Here is an 18,524-nt window from a genome sequence, read left to right as displayed (position 1 = left end):
ATTAGATTTTCCTGACAAGATTTTTAATGGGACAATTTTGTAGAGTGCTCAAAAGAATAATGTATTTTTTTCTCTTGTTAGGATTTTTCATATAATTTTTCCTACTAAAGTCTTAACGAGACGTATTCATTATATGATGAATGTCCATAATCTAAAAGACATTTACCGTCAAAATAACATATGAGACTCCTGAAGAAATCAACAAGAGCTATTTTCTAAATCATCAAATTTCATCCCTCTGAATTTTTTTGAAGATATTGACATACAATGTATCAATATTAAAGACATTGATATACAAGATATGAATCGCTTGATACAAGTATTGAAATCAAGGAGAATAGTTGTAATCTTTTTCCTTTGATCAAATTTTGTCTCATTGAATTTTTTTTGACAAAAATTTAATGAGACAGCATTTTATTAGTCTGTATTATTTTTATATTTTTTTATTTGATGACATTTTTGTTCCATCAAGTTTTTTGCTAAATAAAGTTCCAATGAGATAATTATTGTGTAAATAGTCATTTAAATGAAAGTGTTGTAAGTATAATAGCATTTATAAATGACTTTTATAACCCTTCAGCCCTAGTAATTATGATCGTTGTATACGTTGTAGCCTTAACTTTTTCCTATAAATATAAAGTTTTGATTCTAAATAAAACATAAAAATTTATTCACTTCTCTTTTGTTGTCTCTTTTTTCGTCGATCTCCTTTACCCCATTGAGAAAAGAGTTCCTTACTAGCTATTGTTATGGTTTCAGTGGCTATTTAAAGTTATGCTGCAAGATTTAAAGAGCTTTTTCTTCAGCTATGCATGAAAGTTGGGGAAATTCCATAGCTAGTGAAGACTACATGACGCTAGCTAAAGCAATGGCACGATTGGACATTCTGGTTGCATGGCCCATCTAAACGTAACAATAATGAATTGAGCTTCCTGCAATCGAAACTCAAATAAAAAACCCAACACTCCAATCCAATTGAACTCAACAATCTCAAATCATATTCAATTTGAAAGAATAAAATATCAATAAGAAATGGGTAAGCAATTAAGAAAGGTAAAGAAGAAAGAATAATGTGAGAAGAAGCTGATTCTGCAGAGAGAGAAAGAGATAACAAAATTGGCTTTTAGAAAAAAAAAATTTGTGATCACACGACAGCTTATTACATCTGTTGCAAATGTAGCGCAGTATTTTTGTATAGAAAAGCATTAACATACTGCACCCCACTCTATTGATCCAAAACAAAGTAGCAATTTGTGACGGTGAAGGAGACGAGAGAGGACATCTCCAATGTCAATGGCGCTGTAATGAATGGATCGACAACCGTATATCTGACGATTATAGATATAGCAGTGTGACGATAGTCGTAGATCTAAGAACTACAAGGTGGCGACATCCATTCTCCACCAATATCTTAACAGAGAACTGGAGATGTGATGGGGGGGCGGGGGGAAGAGAGCAATGGAGAGAGGCATTGTCGTAGATATGATCGCTGTGAGGTATGTGATGGAGGTGGCAGTGGAGAGCGATGTTACTGTAGCTAGAGCCATTATGAGGTGGTACTGTCTATTCTCCACCAATCTCGTGCGCGGAGAATTGGAGGAATGTGACTGAGAAGGTGAAGGAGTGAGGAGAAGGACATCTATTTTTGCGATTCGTTTAGAGTGTGATAAAAGCAGTGGTGGAGGAGAGCGACTGAGAGGGGCATCTACTTATGCGATTTGTCTGGATGAGTGTGATGGAGATGGTGGTAGAGAAGGACGGGGGGAGCGGTGGTTATCAACGATGGAAAAACATGGTAAGAAAGAAAGAGAATGGATGAGATGGGTGTGGGGTGAGGTGGAGACTATGATCAGATGTGTGATTTGTGACTTCATATGTGATAGTGATATATATGTTGTGAGATACGTGATTGTAACTTTTTGTTTTGTGACCTATAAATTGTGCAGCATGTGACCATCACCTATTTAATTGAATTATATGTCACAAATGTTTAATTTTGAATTTGCATTCTAAAATATTTGTATCTAAGAATTTTTCCCCTAATAATTTCGCAGGGTCTGAGCCCAATTTATATGGGCGTCCCTTATTCAAAATTCAAGCACATAGCATCCATACATTCACACACTAATTATTTAACTGAATTTTTACCATTTTTTTAAAATTGACATCTAAGTCCAGGCCTCACATCTGAGGCCCAGGCCCTGAATGAATCCTGGGCCAAAACTAAGTACTGGGCCGGAGCTGACTCCCTATGGAATTTTGTATCAAGTCAAGCCTAATAATTCCAAGCCGAAAAAAGAAGAAAATGGAGGGGGTGGGGGGTGTCAGTGTTTTTCTGCCAAATGAGTGGCCGTCATTACATGTGACAAACTCTATTATTGCAATCTTTGCGAATATTCAACTCAAGTCCTCGATCTTTAAACAAATGTTGTACTTGAAGCCCAATCAATTTGACAAGATTGCCCTTAAAATATAGACATGCACAGGTAATGCGAGAGTCGAAACATTAATTTAAGAATAATGCTACACATCCTCCATTGGGGTTACAAAATTTTAATTTAGGTGACGCTAAATGATAGATTGAATGAAATGTGTGCATCTCAAGAAATTGAATAGGGACTTAAATGCTGTATTTCTTAAAGAATGAGGACTCCATTTGATCTCCTCTGTAGAAAAATCTTTACTTGGTAACGTGATTGAAGGTCCACATTGTCCTTTAGTGTATGTCACGTCTCGTGGGTATCTTATCTGAATGTCCTTTTGTTTGGTTTATGTTATTTTGTCCTTATTCGTCGACTAAATTAATTAAAGATTTAAAAATTTTATGACGAGTTTAATGAAGATTTTTTAAATAGATTTAGTAAAAAGTTATTTTTTTAATAATGTATGATTACGTGGAGAAAAACTATGAGGGTACACGTAAAATTATTTTATTAAAAAAATGTATAAGTAAAATGTTTGGGACAATATAAGTGAGAAGGGATGGTAATAGAATTACTATTATCAAAATATTGTAACGAGAAGTTTGCATTTTATTTTGTCCTTAGTTTTGGGTTGTAGTGTGACTGTATGAGTTCCTTCGGAATAAATAACATTGGTAAAATAAGAATCCATAACAACCAAATTGGTTGTCCTTTGTAACAAGTTTGTCCGTTGTCTTGTCTTTAGTTTCGTGAAGGTAGTTATTCCTACTACATTTTTCTGTTGTTTCGTTATTTATATTAATTGCACTAAAAATTTAATCTTTATTTATTATCTTACTTATATTCCCACATATTTTTGTTGCATTTCCATCTTAATCCTTCATTAGCTAACACTTACTCTGATTATGGTTCAAGACTAAATATTACGTTTGATGTTTGTGAAGGCAAATATTATGAAGTTTTATTTTTTTATTGACAAATATGAGGATCGAATAAGTCTATTTGCATTCTCGTAACAGATATTTGGAAGAAAATTATTATCATGACAATATGTGCTTGTTGATGATTAAAATTGACGTGACAATTAATAGATCAACTTAGGAAAAAAATAGTGTTTTAGGGGGCATTTGAGCCACATTATTTTGGTAATAATGCATTCTTGAATAGTGTATTGATGGGGAATGTGTGGTTAAAAAATAAAGAAAAGTTTTTGATTTGCGTGTAATATTATTTTATTGAAAATGTGTGATTAAAATGATGTCAAATCACTGTTTAAGAATGTATTTTTTTTTGAATAATGTGGCTCAAACAGGCCCTTAGTTGCTGGAATTTCGCAAAGAAAATAACAATTTGCATTGATTAATGTAGTTCAATGCAATGTACTACAAAGAAAATGTTTAGCTCGACCTATGTTGGGGATCTTTACCCCTTTATATAGACATTGTAACTGCCCTCTATCTTATGAAGCTAAAATGTCTGAGATTTATTAGTGTACAATTGTCTTGCTTGAAGAGATTTGATTGATTGAAAAATTCGATGAAGTTAGACCATCATGATACCTATGGGCTATGTCATAGCATGTGTTAGGTCATCATTACCTGTAGGTTAGAAAATCATTATATTCTCCTAATTGGTGGTTAAGGGCATCGACATCAAATGTGACACCTTACTGTCCATAAATGGGTGTCACGGAAGGTGTTGACACCATTAAGAAATATCCCTTCAGTTTACTCACATTGTTTTCAGATAAAGTCGTCTTTTAATTGTTCTAACCAACTGGCCTTATGGTTCAGTCTCACCTAGTAATCAAGGATTATTGCTAATTAAGCTTCTTTAACCGTTTTGGAGTGGGTTCGCATTCTTTTTCAAGGTGGCCCCTTGAGATCGAACACCAACACTGCTAGTGAATAAAAATGTTAATGATAAGAATGAGATGGATAAAAGTTTGGAACTTAAATGCAACCAATGAATAAAGGTTAGGACTTCTAATAAAATAAAAAATGATGCAAAAATACATTACTTGGCCACCCTTTTCTTAAGTTCTTTCAGGATAAACATCTTTAAAATTGGAATTCATACAGACCAGTGGGTCTACAAGAAGTTCGTATTTTATTTCGTCATTTTTTCTTGATTGTATTGTAACTTCATCCTAATTAAGCAACGTTGTTAACATAAGAATTAGTAACTGAACTAGAGTTGTATTTCGAGACAACACTAATCAAATTTGAAAATAAAGAAATGTACTCATGAATCGTATTCGACTAATAGATGTGACATCAATTGAGATTGTGATAAATTTTAAAAGTCATTCTAAATTTAGATGTCTTCAATTGAGATTTTATTAGATTTTAATGCAATTCAGGTGTTTCAAATTGGGAATTTAATGAAATCCTTTAAAATTTAGATATCATCAATAATTAGGGAATTTAAAAAAATTTCATCAATAGAAGGATTTTAAAAATTTTGAATGAATTTTAAGCTTAAAAGTACACATAAACAAATCTTTTGAAATTTTACCATATTTGATGAGATTCTTATAAAATTTGTAAAAATCTATTCAAATTCGTAAAATCTATTAGAATTTATAATCCCTTAAAATTTATTAAAATTTTAGTTGAGATCACCCGTAAAAATATTTTTTTTAAAGGTCGACATTACTCGTATAACAGACAAAAACTTATCTTAAATTTTTTTCCAAATCATATCAAAAACTCAAAGTTGTCTTAACGTGTACGTTAAGACAAGTAAGACAACTAGATAATTACATAAATCACCCTTTTTTAAGGTAATTTAAGAAAAGAAATGTTGGAGACTTGTGTGGTCCAGGATTGTCACTTTCCATGGGCAAATGATGATAGAAAAAGCCAAAATAACCTATCTTTTTATTTGTTCAGTAAAAATTTTCAAGTTGATACAACAGCCAACACACGCCGCGTACACCGTGGTCCATAAATCCATTTGGAACGATGAAACCGTGTCTGAGCCGATGCGCATCCGGTCTGACTTTCAACCAACCAACCAAGAAATATTTTATTATGACACTTTAACTACTGAGTGACCTCGCTCCTGTCTGTCCCCAAAATTTCAACATGTTACATTTTGGTCCATTTATTATGGGATTTGTGACATCTAACTTGCTGTCAATCCAATAATTCATTTCATTGACTCATCACTTTAAATCATCATGTCCAACTTTTTCACTATCACTTGTGCTTAAAAATAATTATAAAACGATGTGTCAATGAATCATTAGGTAGACATCAGATCTCAATACCTATATCTTTTGCCAGTTATGTTCTCAACCTATCAACCTTCTTCTATAAATCTAATATTAGATTACTAGATTGACGATTAACAACGAGTTGATAACAAGAGAAGAATCTGCATATATAATATAAAAATTAATATAAGGTTACTACAACACAATAATTTTAAGTTGAAAAGCTTTATGAATAAGAACGTCAAATACCTTGATCTTTTTGTATCTAAAAAAACCATGACTTGAATTATTGTTTGTTGTGAGTTGAACAACAATAATAATGATGAAGAATATGAAATCGACAAAGAAATAAGAACACGGATATAAGTGGTTCGACGATGTGCCAACGTCCGTAAAAACTAAACGATTATGATTTTATTATGTATGAATAATAAAGTAGCATCATCTATATATATTAACACTAGCTTTAGTCCATACAAGATTTCAGGGTCCTATACAAGGTTAAAAGGGGGGGAAAAACTCCAAAGTACCATAATTTTTCTATTTTTCTCCACCGAACGATGTGATTTACAAATTAAAGTATAGCGACGCAACTGCACCAAATTGAAATTTAGTACCTAGTTGCAAGTGTGGTAAAAGTTCAATGCAATTTAGAGAAGATAGTTTTGATGAACATGTCAGCATGATCATTGGTGGAATTCTTAATATGTGCGTGTTTATATATAGGTTTGACTACACCAAAACTCAAGTTCAATGACCTAGTTGCCAATATGATGAAAGTCCAATTTACCTCTCACGTGATTCATAATAAAAAAGAAGACTCGTGTAAGATGTACAACTACTATCTTGTTTTAGTCCATTGTCAAACATGATTAAATAAGGGGGTGGCATGTTAAAACTTTACAAGTTATAAACTTGATAATTTAGAGACAAACTAGCTAGTGCAATTATCTACATTATATCATTTTGAACTACCAAATGTTGCATAGCAAGCATCGATACTATCTTTCCTATAAGCAATATCATGGTTAAGACGTGTTGGGCTCGAACTGCTTGATGATTAAAAGTTAAATCATGCCATAGTTTCGGGACCAAAAGGTACAATGCAACCAAACAATAAAATAAGGGAAATATTCACTTGCAGTCCCCAAACTTTAACCTTAAAGCACTTGGGTCCTGATTCAAATTTTTTTTTTTTTTACTTTGAGAGCTCAGTTATTCAATTTAATGTAGACACGTCCTTTTGGATGGTTGTTTGTCGAGAAAAAAGATACCTCTTTTTTGGTTTTCTTTTATTTCCTTTGTTTCCATCCTTCTTCTTCTTCTTGTAACCTCCCGTTTGAGCTATATTTTCCCTTCCACTAAAATAAAAAATCTGATCTTTGCAGTCTCTATAAGGTCCTACACGTGAAAGAAGTCAACAATTGCGGCTGCAAATGATTGATAACAATACAATTTTTCTTTCTTTTTGGCCAAATAATTTGGCTCAAACAGAGGCTAGCCTTTTCGTTTGTAATATTTTTAGAGAAATACACTGATCGGATTACATTCATTTATGGACTGTTGAAACAAAACTTTCCTTAAAATAATATCGTGCAAAGTTTAATAACGCATCTCACGTGTTTGTATTGTAAGAGACACAGACACGTGCTTGACCCATGTCCCTTCAATGCGACTAAACCAAACGCGTCCCACGGTTCGCATTTACCTGTCGCCTTAACAGGAAAAAAAAAATACTTATTTTATTCGAAAAATTATTATTCTGATCGAATAATCTGCACCACTCAACTTCCGAGAAAATATAATTTATCTCAGAACCCACCCACTCTGCCACGCAACCCCCACGCCCCCAACTCACTAATGTCTTGATTCCTTCCCCTCTATTAAAGGAGTGGACGGCCTCGGCCAATTTAGCATCCGCCTTTCCCTTTGCTATTATCAACAGAAATTTGAGTTATTTTGTATATTTCACGAATTGTCAGCTCCGCGAGATTTCTGTTTACCATAACGGTTTAAACAGAAGAACAGGGCTTCAATAAATAGGCAATTTCTCTTTTTTCCCTCTGTATTCTTGAGTGAAAAGTATTTTCTTTACCATGCAAATCAAGAAATTGGTGTCTCTGCCTTCTCGTACAGGAAGACATTTGCAGCGTTATAATCAGGGCTGTCGCCTTGTTGTTGGGTATGCATTATTTCTTTCCTTCCTTCCTTCTTTTTATTTTTTTATTTTTTCAAGATTTTTTTGAATTGATTGATTAAATTGGGTTTTATTTGATATTCATGTTTTTTTTAGACTTAATTTTCTGTTTTATTGCAAATTCTGCAGATGTATTCCGTACAGAATCAGGAAAACTAATAAATCATCCCCAAATGAAGAATTGGAAGTTCTTTTGATCAGTTCTCAAAAGAATTCAAGCATGATGTTCCCTAAGGTATTTTTTATTCACACCCTTTTATTTTGGCATATGGAAAGGAATAATTCGTAATTAATTAATTGCCTAATTCTCTTGTTGACATTGTTCATTTTGCTGTGAATAGGGTGGTTGGGAAATCGACGAGGATATAGAATTGGCAGCTTCACGAGAAACCCTGGAAGAAGCTGGTGTAATCGGCTCGCTCGGGGTCAGTATCTCTTATTCTTATTGGACTAGTTGTTCTTATGAAATGCGATTTTCAAAAGTAATAGAAAGTGGAAAAAAGTAAAATTATTAATATATTTTTTCTTAGGCAGACGTAAAAATAATGTAATAATGGATTGGATTTTGCATGTAATGTCATATTCTCTGTCAGCGTCACATTCTCCGTTAATTCAGCAGAAAAAGTAGAAAGTGCTTAAACTGAAACAACGATGAAAGTTCAGTAAACCAACAATTGTTTTAAACCTTCTTTCGGTTACGATCTTATGTCATTTTCTAATTTTGTGGTTCCGTTTGTTTCTTGCAGGGTAAATTAGGTGAATGGATATTTAAAAGCAAAAGGCAAGAAAAGTTTCATGAGGGATCCATGTTTTCTCTGTTGGTCACCGAGGAATTAGATGTTTGGCCCGAGAAAAATGTCCGTCAACGGAAATGGGTATGTCTAAATATTGAACTTTCTATACATAGGTTATCCAGACATAAATGTTTAATGCAATCTTGTTAGAGAACAAGTTCTGATATCATATTGAATTGAACTCCGCAGATGACGGTTAACGAAGCTAGAGAAGTGTGTGCACATTCTTGGATGAAGGAAGCTTTGGATGTATTCGATCGTCGATTCTCGCTTCCACAGAGGAACGAGGCCGAACATGTGGCATCCTGCAGAACTGAAGAACTAGAGCAATCATCGGAGGTCAAGGTGTGGAAGAGGAAGTTGATCTTTACTTAATTAACTGATGGCAGGGCTAGCCTTCTAGGCTTGTTTCCACATTTGAGAAGATGTACAGTGTAATCTCAACTTGATTCTTTTATTCTTTGAATTGAAATTGTTCTTTCGTGTTGATTTCATTGTTGATTCCATGCTTGATTCTTTTGATTGTCGAATACATTGAAATACTAAATGAACTTACATATGCACACCAATATTGAACAATTAGAAAGGTGATTGTTTTCAACTTATGCAGATAATTTCATGCTGTGATGATTAACCTGTAGAATAATTCTTAACTTTTTAATTCCGAATCCTTTTTGCGAGAGAAATGTGCCAAGACGCGTAAAGACAATGCAAACTGCCAATTAGGACCCGGGAACGCCTATTGGTCGATGGGGTGCCTGAAGACAGTTTGATAAAACTCCGGCCAGAAATTTGACAGAAGCGATGGCCTCCTAATCTGAAATCCACCAAAGGCTTAAACAAATCCCACGTGACCTTCACTTCCAGTGAGCAAGCTATTGCATAATTGTTGATTTGGCCGCCACATCTCTCATTCAGATGTTGGTTGAGCAATACGATAGATTTCAGGCGACAAACATTGACTAGTGTGAATTTTGACACGGTACAGAATTCACAGGAAAGTTCACTGGTGAGAATGGCTCTGACTTCCAAATTGTCATGCTGGTAAATTCTTGTCCAACGCCCTTATGAAAAGAGCTCGACAATTGGAGATGGTTAGCAATTGACCCTGTATTATTCCTATGTGAAATCTTCTACATCTTCCAATTTTAGAATGAAAATTCAAAATTGTGTTGCAGCAACGAAACACGTCCTTGTGCACCAGCCTGTTTGGACAGAACAGCATACTCTCGGACAATTTTAACAAGAGACCATTAAAAAAAGATTGTGAATGTGATCATTTGGAGCATTATTCACGTGTTAGAAACTTAAATATTATTAATGTAGATTAAGGTGGTTTAACAGGGTGAGGCAGGTCTTTGGCAGACTATTTGCTATAGTTTACTTCTTACTTTTGATGCCTTTGTATAATATATTTGTATTAGTGTCTTGAGGAAACTTAAGGGAAATTGAGAAATAGCATTCTTTTTATGCTTTTCTGAAGGAGGCACCAACATTTCATGACTCGATTACTAGGCTTTTCATCAGTTTTTTCATGTCAAAAATTAGTATTTGGATTGGCTTATCAATGTGAAGATTCTGATATTGCCTAGTTAAAGTTGCCCTTTACTCGTAGACCTTTTACGGATTGCTCGTGATCCTTTTTAATTCTACGCTTACATATTCTAAAGCAAAAATGAAACCTAATACGCCACGTGTTTGGCTCATCATCGAGGCAAAGAAAAGATTCAGTTCATCTCTGAGATTTGAGTAGTTAAGTGTCACACAGGAGCTCGAAATGGTCAAGTTTGTGATACTTGAAGTATTTTCTTTTTCGGGGTGTGTCTCCAGAACGAAGAGAGACTTTAATGGAAGACAGAAACCAATGGTTGGATGCTTTAGAAAAGCCTTTTAAAATATTGTTGAATGTTGGCTTTTTATCTCTCAAATTTATTTAACAGGGTCGGACTTGTCACTTGTATTAATTTGCAAACTGGACAAGAATTCCTGATTCTAGAATCAAGATTTAAAATCCCATATGGCGTACTGTTTAGGGATGGACCCTAGATTATAGTTCAATGGGATCCAGAATCACGTAAGAAATACTTGGATTTGGGTTAAAAATTATGGACTAAAATTATGTGGACTTTTTTTCAATGTCAAACTGGACCCTTAATGGGTCTGCCCTTAATATTGTTTACTTCACATGTGAAATTACACCCATCACTATATTTTAAATTAATATTCTAATTTTGTTATGAAAAAAGAGAAGATAGAATAAAAATCAAAATATTTTTGTGTATTTTATTAATAATCAAAGTCCTGCATTTATAGAGAAGAATCAAGAATACAACGATAATAATTTTAAAGGCTGCGGGGGTACAATTGGCATTCACTTTTAAAATTACAATTTAAAATATTTCCCATTGAATGACACAATACAAAATATCTGCCTCGTTAAAATCTTATTTGATAAAAATTCAATGGGATAAAAAATTAAACGAAAGAAAAAAAGTATAGTTATTTTGGAATATTAAAAATAAATGTTGCCTCATTAAACCTTACTAGGAAAATTCAGTGGGATAAAACCTAAACGAAAGAAAAAGAGTACAACTACTCCCCCCGATGTTAATCACTGAAAATCTTTGAATCGACTCACTCCAATCTCATGAGCCAATTTATTGAATGTAGATGTCGGCAGTGATTTTGTGAATAAATCGACCATATTGTCACTTGAGCAAATTTGTTAGATATCGATATCGTCATTCTTTTGAAACTCATGTGTATGAAAGAATTTTGAAAAAATGTGATTCGTCCTGTCATTTTTGATATAATCTCCTTTAAGTCGTGCAATACAAGTTGCATTGTCTTTATACAAAATTGTTGAACTATCTTTTATTGAAATTAACCCGCATAATACTTGGATGTGATGGGTCGTATTCCTCAACCATATGCATTCTCAACGTGTTTCATGGATTGCAATAATTTCAAAATCATTTGAGGATGTTGTCAATGATTAATTCACATATTTCCATGATATAGTTGTTCCTCAATATGTAAACACATATCTTATTTGTGATTTAGCTTTATGTGGGTCAAAAAAATAACATGCATCTACAATTCCCACTAAAGCGCCAACTTTTGAGAATATAATAATCACAAATCAATAGTGCCCTTCCAATAACAAAAAAATATGTTTAACACCATTCCAATATTTTTATATTAGTGTAGAGCTATATTTTGCAATGAGATTGACAGCAAAAGTTATGTCAGGTCGAGTGCAATTTGCAAGATAGGTTAATGCTCCAAATACACTAAGATCTGTCACTTCAAGACCAAAAACATTTTCTCTATTTTCAAGTGGACGAAATTGATCATTTTTCACATCAAGTAATCGAACAATCATAAATGATGTCGATGAATGTGCATTATCCATATAAAAATATTTTAAAACTTATTTTGTATATGTAGATTGATGGATAAATAATCATGGGAAGTGTTTAATCTACAACCTAAGACAAAATTTGAATTTTTCCAAATCTTTTATTTCAAATTCATTTTTCAAATAATCAACAGCTTTGTTGAACTCTTCAGAAGTTTCAATTAAATTTAAATTATCAACATAAAATTATCAACATAAATTGTCATGATTGCAAATCCAATATTTTTTTTTTTTTTATGAAAACACGTGGGCAGACATTGTAATTTTTATAGCCTCACCCTTCAACAAATCTTCGCTAAGAGGATTATACTATATGTGTTCATTTTATTTGGTCAATCATTACTTCAATTGATATATTTCAACGCATTTATTTTGATTCATTGCTATATGATATAGTACATCAAGTGCAAAATTGTTGTCGACAATTTTTTCTTTTCGATTCTATTTCTTTTCCCTTAATGACATAATTTATTGAAATATTTCAAGTTTCATTATTTCAAGTACTTGAACCTCTTTTGAGATTTTATAATTTGTTATGTCAAAATATTCATCAAGAGTATATGCATCTTTAATGAGATAATCTTTGCTAATTGCTCCATTTTTGTTTAAAGATTTTTTGTATTAGAATCGAACACCATCACGCTTTAAGTATGTCATAGATATATCAAATATAATGTTAACAAATTATTTTCACAGAATATCAATTTGTGTTGGAGTATTTAAAATTGACACATAAGATATTGTTTATCTTTTTTATCAATAAATGCATCTAAGTAAATTATCTTTCAAACTTCTGGTTTGAATAATATTTTTTGCGAGAATTTAGATGATGATACATTTATATATTATTTTCAACTTCTTAATTCCTCTTCCTAACGCTGAGAGAATTTTTCAATTAAATTGACAATCATTTTTTCAATGTTATAAAATATCGTCCATTTTGGACAAAAGTTCAAACTACGCATTTATTCTCAACTTTTTTTATTTTCATCTCAGTCCATTGTGATGGTTCAATTTTACATATACTTCACTATTAAACTAATTAGATGAAAAAATTAAGCTCTGACCATAAGTGAATTATAACATAAAGAATTATGATGTTGACATGATACAAAATAGAATTCTCTAAACAAAAATGAGAAGTACTTTGTTCTCAATTAAATTAATTGGAGCCATTTAACAAATAATAGTGTTAAACAATTTATTGACATTCCAACTAATAGTTATTAAAATGTTGATATTTATGCCCACTAGCTTTAACAAGATACAACTTTGATTATACAATTTAAAAATTATGTTCATAATTTAAAATTTGAACAATAATTTCACAAATTTCAGGTTGTAAACACCATGCAATCATCTAGTATATATATCAAATCTAATAGATACAAATAATATTTAGATGGTCAACGTAGAAGATGATAGGGCCCCATTTATCACCCTAATTATATAATTTTCAGAAAATATAGAAAATTCAGTTCTTATTTTAGCTAGTATGATCCGACTGGTTATGCCGAACAATAAAATCAAATTGAACTTATGGTTTAATATAAGATATAATTCGATTATTTAATTTCGAAGAATACGATTAAAACTTATATAATCATATATCATTCAAAAGGTTAAACTAATCAATGTTCTCATGACATTAGTTATATGTTTTTTCAGAGATAAAATGAATTCAAAATGATATATTCTTTGAAAATGTGCTACTTTGAGATCATATTGTCTTTAATTATTGCTTCTTTAAGAGCAATATGTTAATATTTTTCTGAAATATTGAAAATTATAATTCATAATTTTTAAGAGTGATATTTTAAATTTTTTCTTGAATATTAATAATATAGAAAATTAATTTTATTTAAAAATTACAACATAATATTGAGTTGTTTAATTCGTGTTTTTTCATGAACACAATGAGATATATTATTCGGGGTGTACTTCTACTTCGAAAGTACATTATATTTTAGTATTGCTTCTTCAAGAGTAATGAAATAATATTCTTCTGAAATATTGAAAATTATAATATTACGCTCTTTAAGAACAATAATATATTATTGTTTATAATAATAAATTATGTAAGGATTTACTCTTCAAGAGTGTTAACATCCGAACTCCGATCTGGTAAAAACAATTCGCTAACCCCACCTCAGTTAAAAGTGAGTTCAGTTCACATTTTCAGGTCGGAGTTACCCGCCGTTATCTCAGAAAAACACCATGATTACCCCTTGTCACATCACCCTATCAATCAAAGACACTTGCCACATGTGATGTCATCGCCGCCCGGAATAGCCAATTCCAAGTCCTCGAATTCCAGCCCCCTACAGGTCATTATTACTTTGGCACTACATTGGCACGTGACCACCGACCTCGTTGACCAATCATTGGAGAATTCGGCGACCCGAGTTGCGAGCTCAGCACTGTTGTTGATTTGATTGATTTGATGTAATTTCGGCTGAAATATGTATAAATAGTGGAATAGGACTCTTGTAAGAAAAAAAAGGGAGAAAATGAATTGAGATAACGACTTATGGCACAATTACAAATTTGTGATCTTTTTGAAACACAAATTTCCCTTTTTCTTAAAGTTGGTTCAAAATCTCCCCTTCTAATTTTGACATCAACAGTTTGGCGTTAGAAGGAGGGCCCCAATTGTGTAAAATAGTTTCATTTACTCCATAAAAAAAAAAATTTCTTTCAATGGCCATGAGTCATAGCTCAAGTTCCAAAAATCTATCTCACACCCACCCTCATGAAACGAATGTACCACTGGATTCTCCACAACGGCAGGACCCTCAAATGATTGCAATGAGGAAAGCCCTAGAAAAACTGATAAATGCAGTGGGACGAATGGAAAGGAGCCAAGCCCATTCGCTCCTACTAGATACCGAGGTGGAATCTCCTCTAAGGATAAAGGCAAAGCGTCCCCCCACCAGGAGAACTCTCCACTTTTCAAGAGGAGAATCATCGAGAAGCCAAACTAACGAGGCCAAAAGCAAGGAACCTGAGGCGAGAAGGACTGCAAGTGTGTTCGACAGATTGGGGACTCATCACTCGCTGACCCCTACGCAAGGACAAACCGACCTTAAAACGCCCTTTGGAACAAACAGAACCCAAACTAAGCGCGCTTAAAAAATGCATCGTCGAAGTGGAGGCTAAAAACAAAGGTAGCACGGAAGGTTACCAAACCAAACGACATTCCCCCTTCACCGAAGATGTCCTCATAGAACCACTGCCTGAAAAATTGAAAATTTCCCAGATCGCCGCATACGAAGGAGATAGTGACCCCCTCAGCCACCTTGACAAATACACCTCGTGGATGGAATTACAGGGAGCAAGCAACGCAATCATGTGCCGAGCATTTCCCCTAACTCTAGGAGACAAAGCCTAAAGATGGTTCAGGAGGCAACAACAAAGGTCTGTAAAAAACTGGGATGATCTAGCCATGGCATTCTTGGCCCAGTTTATGGGCTCAAAGGCTATAACTACACCCAAAGAACGTCTAGTGAGCATCAAACAGGGAAGAAGTGAATCCCTCAAAAGCTATCTGAATAGGTTCAACAAGCAATCCGTGGAAGTAGAAAAAATATCTGACGATACAGCACTCATGGCCGTATTAGCAGGACTAAGACCCAAAACAAGATTCTGGTGGTCAGTACATGAGGACGGCCTAAGGACTAATCACGAGTTCCTTAACCGAGCTGAGAAACACATAAGTGCTGAGAAGGCAACCTCTAACCAAGAGGAAGTGAGACGAGAAATTGACCTCAATGATGTGGAGAAAGAAAAAAACCAAACCGCAGTCCTCAACCAAAAAGAAAGAAGGACAGGAGAGAAAGAGATCGTTCCAGGGCTCAACCGTATAAGTTTTGGGAGTACCGCCCACTTAAAGCCTCCTTGGAAGAGGTATTCACGCAAGCCAACACAAAAGAAGCATTTCGCAAACCTATAGTCCTGAAAAACGAACAGGCTGCACAATGCCAAGGACGATATTGCCGGTACCACAGGACCATGGGCCATGATACCGATAACTGCCGAGACTTAAAAGAGGAAGTTGAGTCATTAATTCGGCGAGGTCGGTTACAAGAATTTGTTGCCAAGCCAAAAGAAGCAGATCGACCTACGGTGCAGCAGCCACAGCTGCAGGGGCCCCCACACGAACCCAACAGGCGATCCCCAACCGTAACCCACCTCCACATGTCGAAATCAATATGATGGTGGGCGGAAATTAGTATATTGAAGGATCTAGAAGGGCCAGGCGAAGGCAAGCCCGAAGTGTAAAAACCGTACCGAACTACTGGAATCAAATCCATAGAACTGACATTGACCCTAAATCGTTTTGGTTCACGGAAGAAGATTCTGAAGGAATCCTCCAACACCAAAGTGACGCCTTGGTGGTCACAATGATGGTAGCCGGAGTGAAAGTCCACCGCACTCTAGTGGACAATGGAAGTTCAGTCAATATACTGTACTCACAAACCTTGAGGCAGTTGGGAATATCAATTCGCTACCTCCAACTGTATCCAAGGAAACTACAGGGATTTTCTGAGGATCCTATCGAAGCCCTAGGTCAGATAGTCCTTAGTGTGGAGCTAGGCGAAGCTCTTCGCTAAAGAAGAATCTTAGCGAATTTTGTGGTTTTCGATTTACTGTCAAATTACAATGCAATATTGGGACGACCCATTTTGCATGAACTAAAGGCTGCCACGGCAATTTATCATTATTGTGTGAAATTTCCCACCCCTTACGGGACTGGAATTATCCGATGGGATTAAGCTACTACAAGGGCCTGCAACATTGACCTGCCAAGGCCACAAGTCAACATGCTGAGGAGTAGGATGAACACACAAGTCGAGGAAGCCAGACCAAAGAGACCAATCGTTGTAGATCTCTCTAAAATAGGCATAACGAAAAAAGATCTCAAAAAAGCCATAGACGAGCAACTATCTTTTGACGAGAAGGAGGTGGACGCGCACCCGTACCACGGAGTTATGGTAATCTCGTTGCCTATAGTCGGGGTAACCATCCCCAAAGTCTTGGTGGATACATGAAGCTCTCTGAACATCCTATTCAGCCACACCCTAAAATGGATGGGTATCCCTGCTAACTTTCTTCAACCATACCCAAATATGGTGTTAGGATTAAGCGGAGCCTTGACTTCTGCCAAAGGATCAATCAAACTCAAAGTCGAGTCTGGATCAGCACCTCGACAGTTGAAGACGAACTCCGAGTTCGTGGTGTTCGACACCCCCTCCCCTTATGATGCCGTGATGGGACAGCCCCTACTCTTCAACCTGAGAGCAGCAGTTTCCCTATATCACTATTCTATCAAGTTTTCCACACCCTATGGTGTGGGGGAAGTCAAAGGAAATAGGGAGCTCGTCGAAAGTTGCCAATGGAATACCTGTACTAGTCATCAACACAGCTTCTCGGCGGTACACATGGCGAACATATGGGAACCCGAACTCATTTCCTTAGACCCACGGACCAGGATCAGAGGCGGAGAACCCATAGAAGAACTAGAAGGAGTTCGAATCTGTGCCAAGGACCAAACAAAGGAACTCAAAGTTGGGTGCGAATTAAAGCCCTCCACCCGAAGCGAGCTTGTGGCTTTTCTTAAAGAGAACCTCGATGTCTTCGCTTGGGATCACAGTGACATGAGATGAATAGATCCTAATATTACATGCCACAAATTACAGGTGGATCCCTCAGCTCGGCCAAAGCAGCAAAAACGACGACCTCTAAATCCTGAAAGATATGAAGCATTAAACAAAGAGGTGCAAAAAATGTTGAACAATGGTTTACTCCGTGAAGCGAAATACCCGAAGTGGGTCGCGAATCCGATCTTTGTGAAAAAACACAACGAAGATTGGAGGGTATGCATAGATTTACCGATCTCAACAAAGCATGCCCCAAAGATAGCTTTCCATTGCCAAGAATAGATCAAATGGTGGACGCCACAGCCGGGCATGAGATACTCAGCTTCATGGACGCGTATTCCGGATACAACCAGATACCGATGTATGGCCCAGACCAGGAGCATACCTCTTTCATAACTGATCGGGGTCTTTACTGCTACAAAGTAATGTCATTCGGTCTCAAAAATGCTGGCGCCACCTACCAGCGACTCGTGAATTCAATGTTTTCCCAGCAGATCAAAAAAACAATGGAAGTATATGTTGATGACATGCTGGTCAAAAGCATAAAGGCCAAGGACCACTGTCAACATCTAACCGAAATGTTTGATATACTAAGGAAGTATGGAATGAAGTTGAACCCGAGAAAATGTGCTTTCGGGGTCAGTTCAGGAAAATTCCTAGGTTACATCGTAAACAATCGAGGAATCGAGGCAAACCCTGAAAAGATACAAGCTATCATCCAAATTAAACCCCCAACTAAACCCAGAGAAGTATAAAGTTTAACTGGAAGGGTTGCGGCCCTCAGTCGGTTTGTCTCCAAATTTACGGAC

General features: G+C 35.2%; 2 protein-coding genes and 1 long non-coding RNA gene across 3 annotated transcripts; all 3 read left to right on the top strand.

The window, feature by feature from the left end:
- Positions 1-7,494: 7,494 nt before the first annotated feature.
- Positions 7,495-9,056, top strand: LOC111366358 (nudix hydrolase 17, mitochondrial-like). Its single transcript, XM_022987119.1, has 5 exons — positions 7,495-7,825; positions 7,970-8,075; positions 8,182-8,265; positions 8,587-8,715; positions 8,824-9,056. The coding sequence occupies exons 1-5, from the start codon at positions 7,740-7,742 to the stop codon at positions 9,007-9,009; spliced, it is 591 nt and encodes a 196-aa protein (XP_022842887.1). The 5' UTR covers positions 7,495-7,739; the 3' UTR covers positions 9,010-9,056.
- Positions 9,057-10,140, top strand: LOC111366363. Its single transcript, XR_002697646.1, has 2 exons — positions 9,057-9,728; positions 9,813-10,140. It is a non-coding gene; the product is annotated as an uncharacterized LOC111366363 (long non-coding RNA).
- A 7,005-nt stretch (positions 10,141-17,145) lies between these two features.
- LOC111373680 lies at positions 17,146-17,997 on the top strand. Its single transcript, XM_022996246.1, has 2 exons — positions 17,146-17,688; positions 17,755-17,997. The coding sequence occupies exons 1-2, from the start codon at positions 17,146-17,148 to the stop codon at positions 17,995-17,997; spliced, it is 786 nt and encodes a 261-aa protein (XP_022852014.1).
- Positions 17,998-18,524: the final 527 nt, after the last annotated feature.

The sequence above is a fragment of the Olea europaea genome, chromosome 2 (assembly GCF_002742605.1).
Source record: "Olea europaea var. sylvestris chromosome 2, O_europaea_v1, whole genome shotgun sequence".
Lineage (NCBI taxonomy): Eukaryota > Viridiplantae > Streptophyta > Magnoliopsida > Lamiales > Oleaceae > Olea > Olea europaea.
Note: the sequence above shows the minus strand (reverse complement) of the source record. Positions and strands in the feature narration are given on the sequence as shown.

Coding starts and splice junctions, on each gene's coding strand:
- LOC111366358 (XM_022987119.1), top strand. CDS start 7,740: ATGCAAATCAAGAAATTGGTGTCTCTGCCTTCTCGTACAGGAAGACAT. Junction 7,826..7,969: donor GGCTGTCGCCTTGTTGTTGG/GTATGCATTATT, acceptor CAAATTCTGCAG/ATGTATTCCGTACAGAATCA. Junction 8,716..8,823: donor ATGTCCGTCAACGGAAATGG/GTATGTCTAAAT, acceptor TGAACTCCGCAG/ATGACGGTTAACGAAGCTAG.
- LOC111373680 (XM_022996246.1), top strand. CDS start 17,146: ATGGGTATCCCTGCTAACTTTCTTCAACCATACCCAAATATGGTGTTA. Junction 17,689..17,754: donor TTCTTAAAGAGAACCTCGAT/GTCTTCGCTTGG, acceptor CACAAATTACAG/GTGGATCCCTCAGCTCGGCC.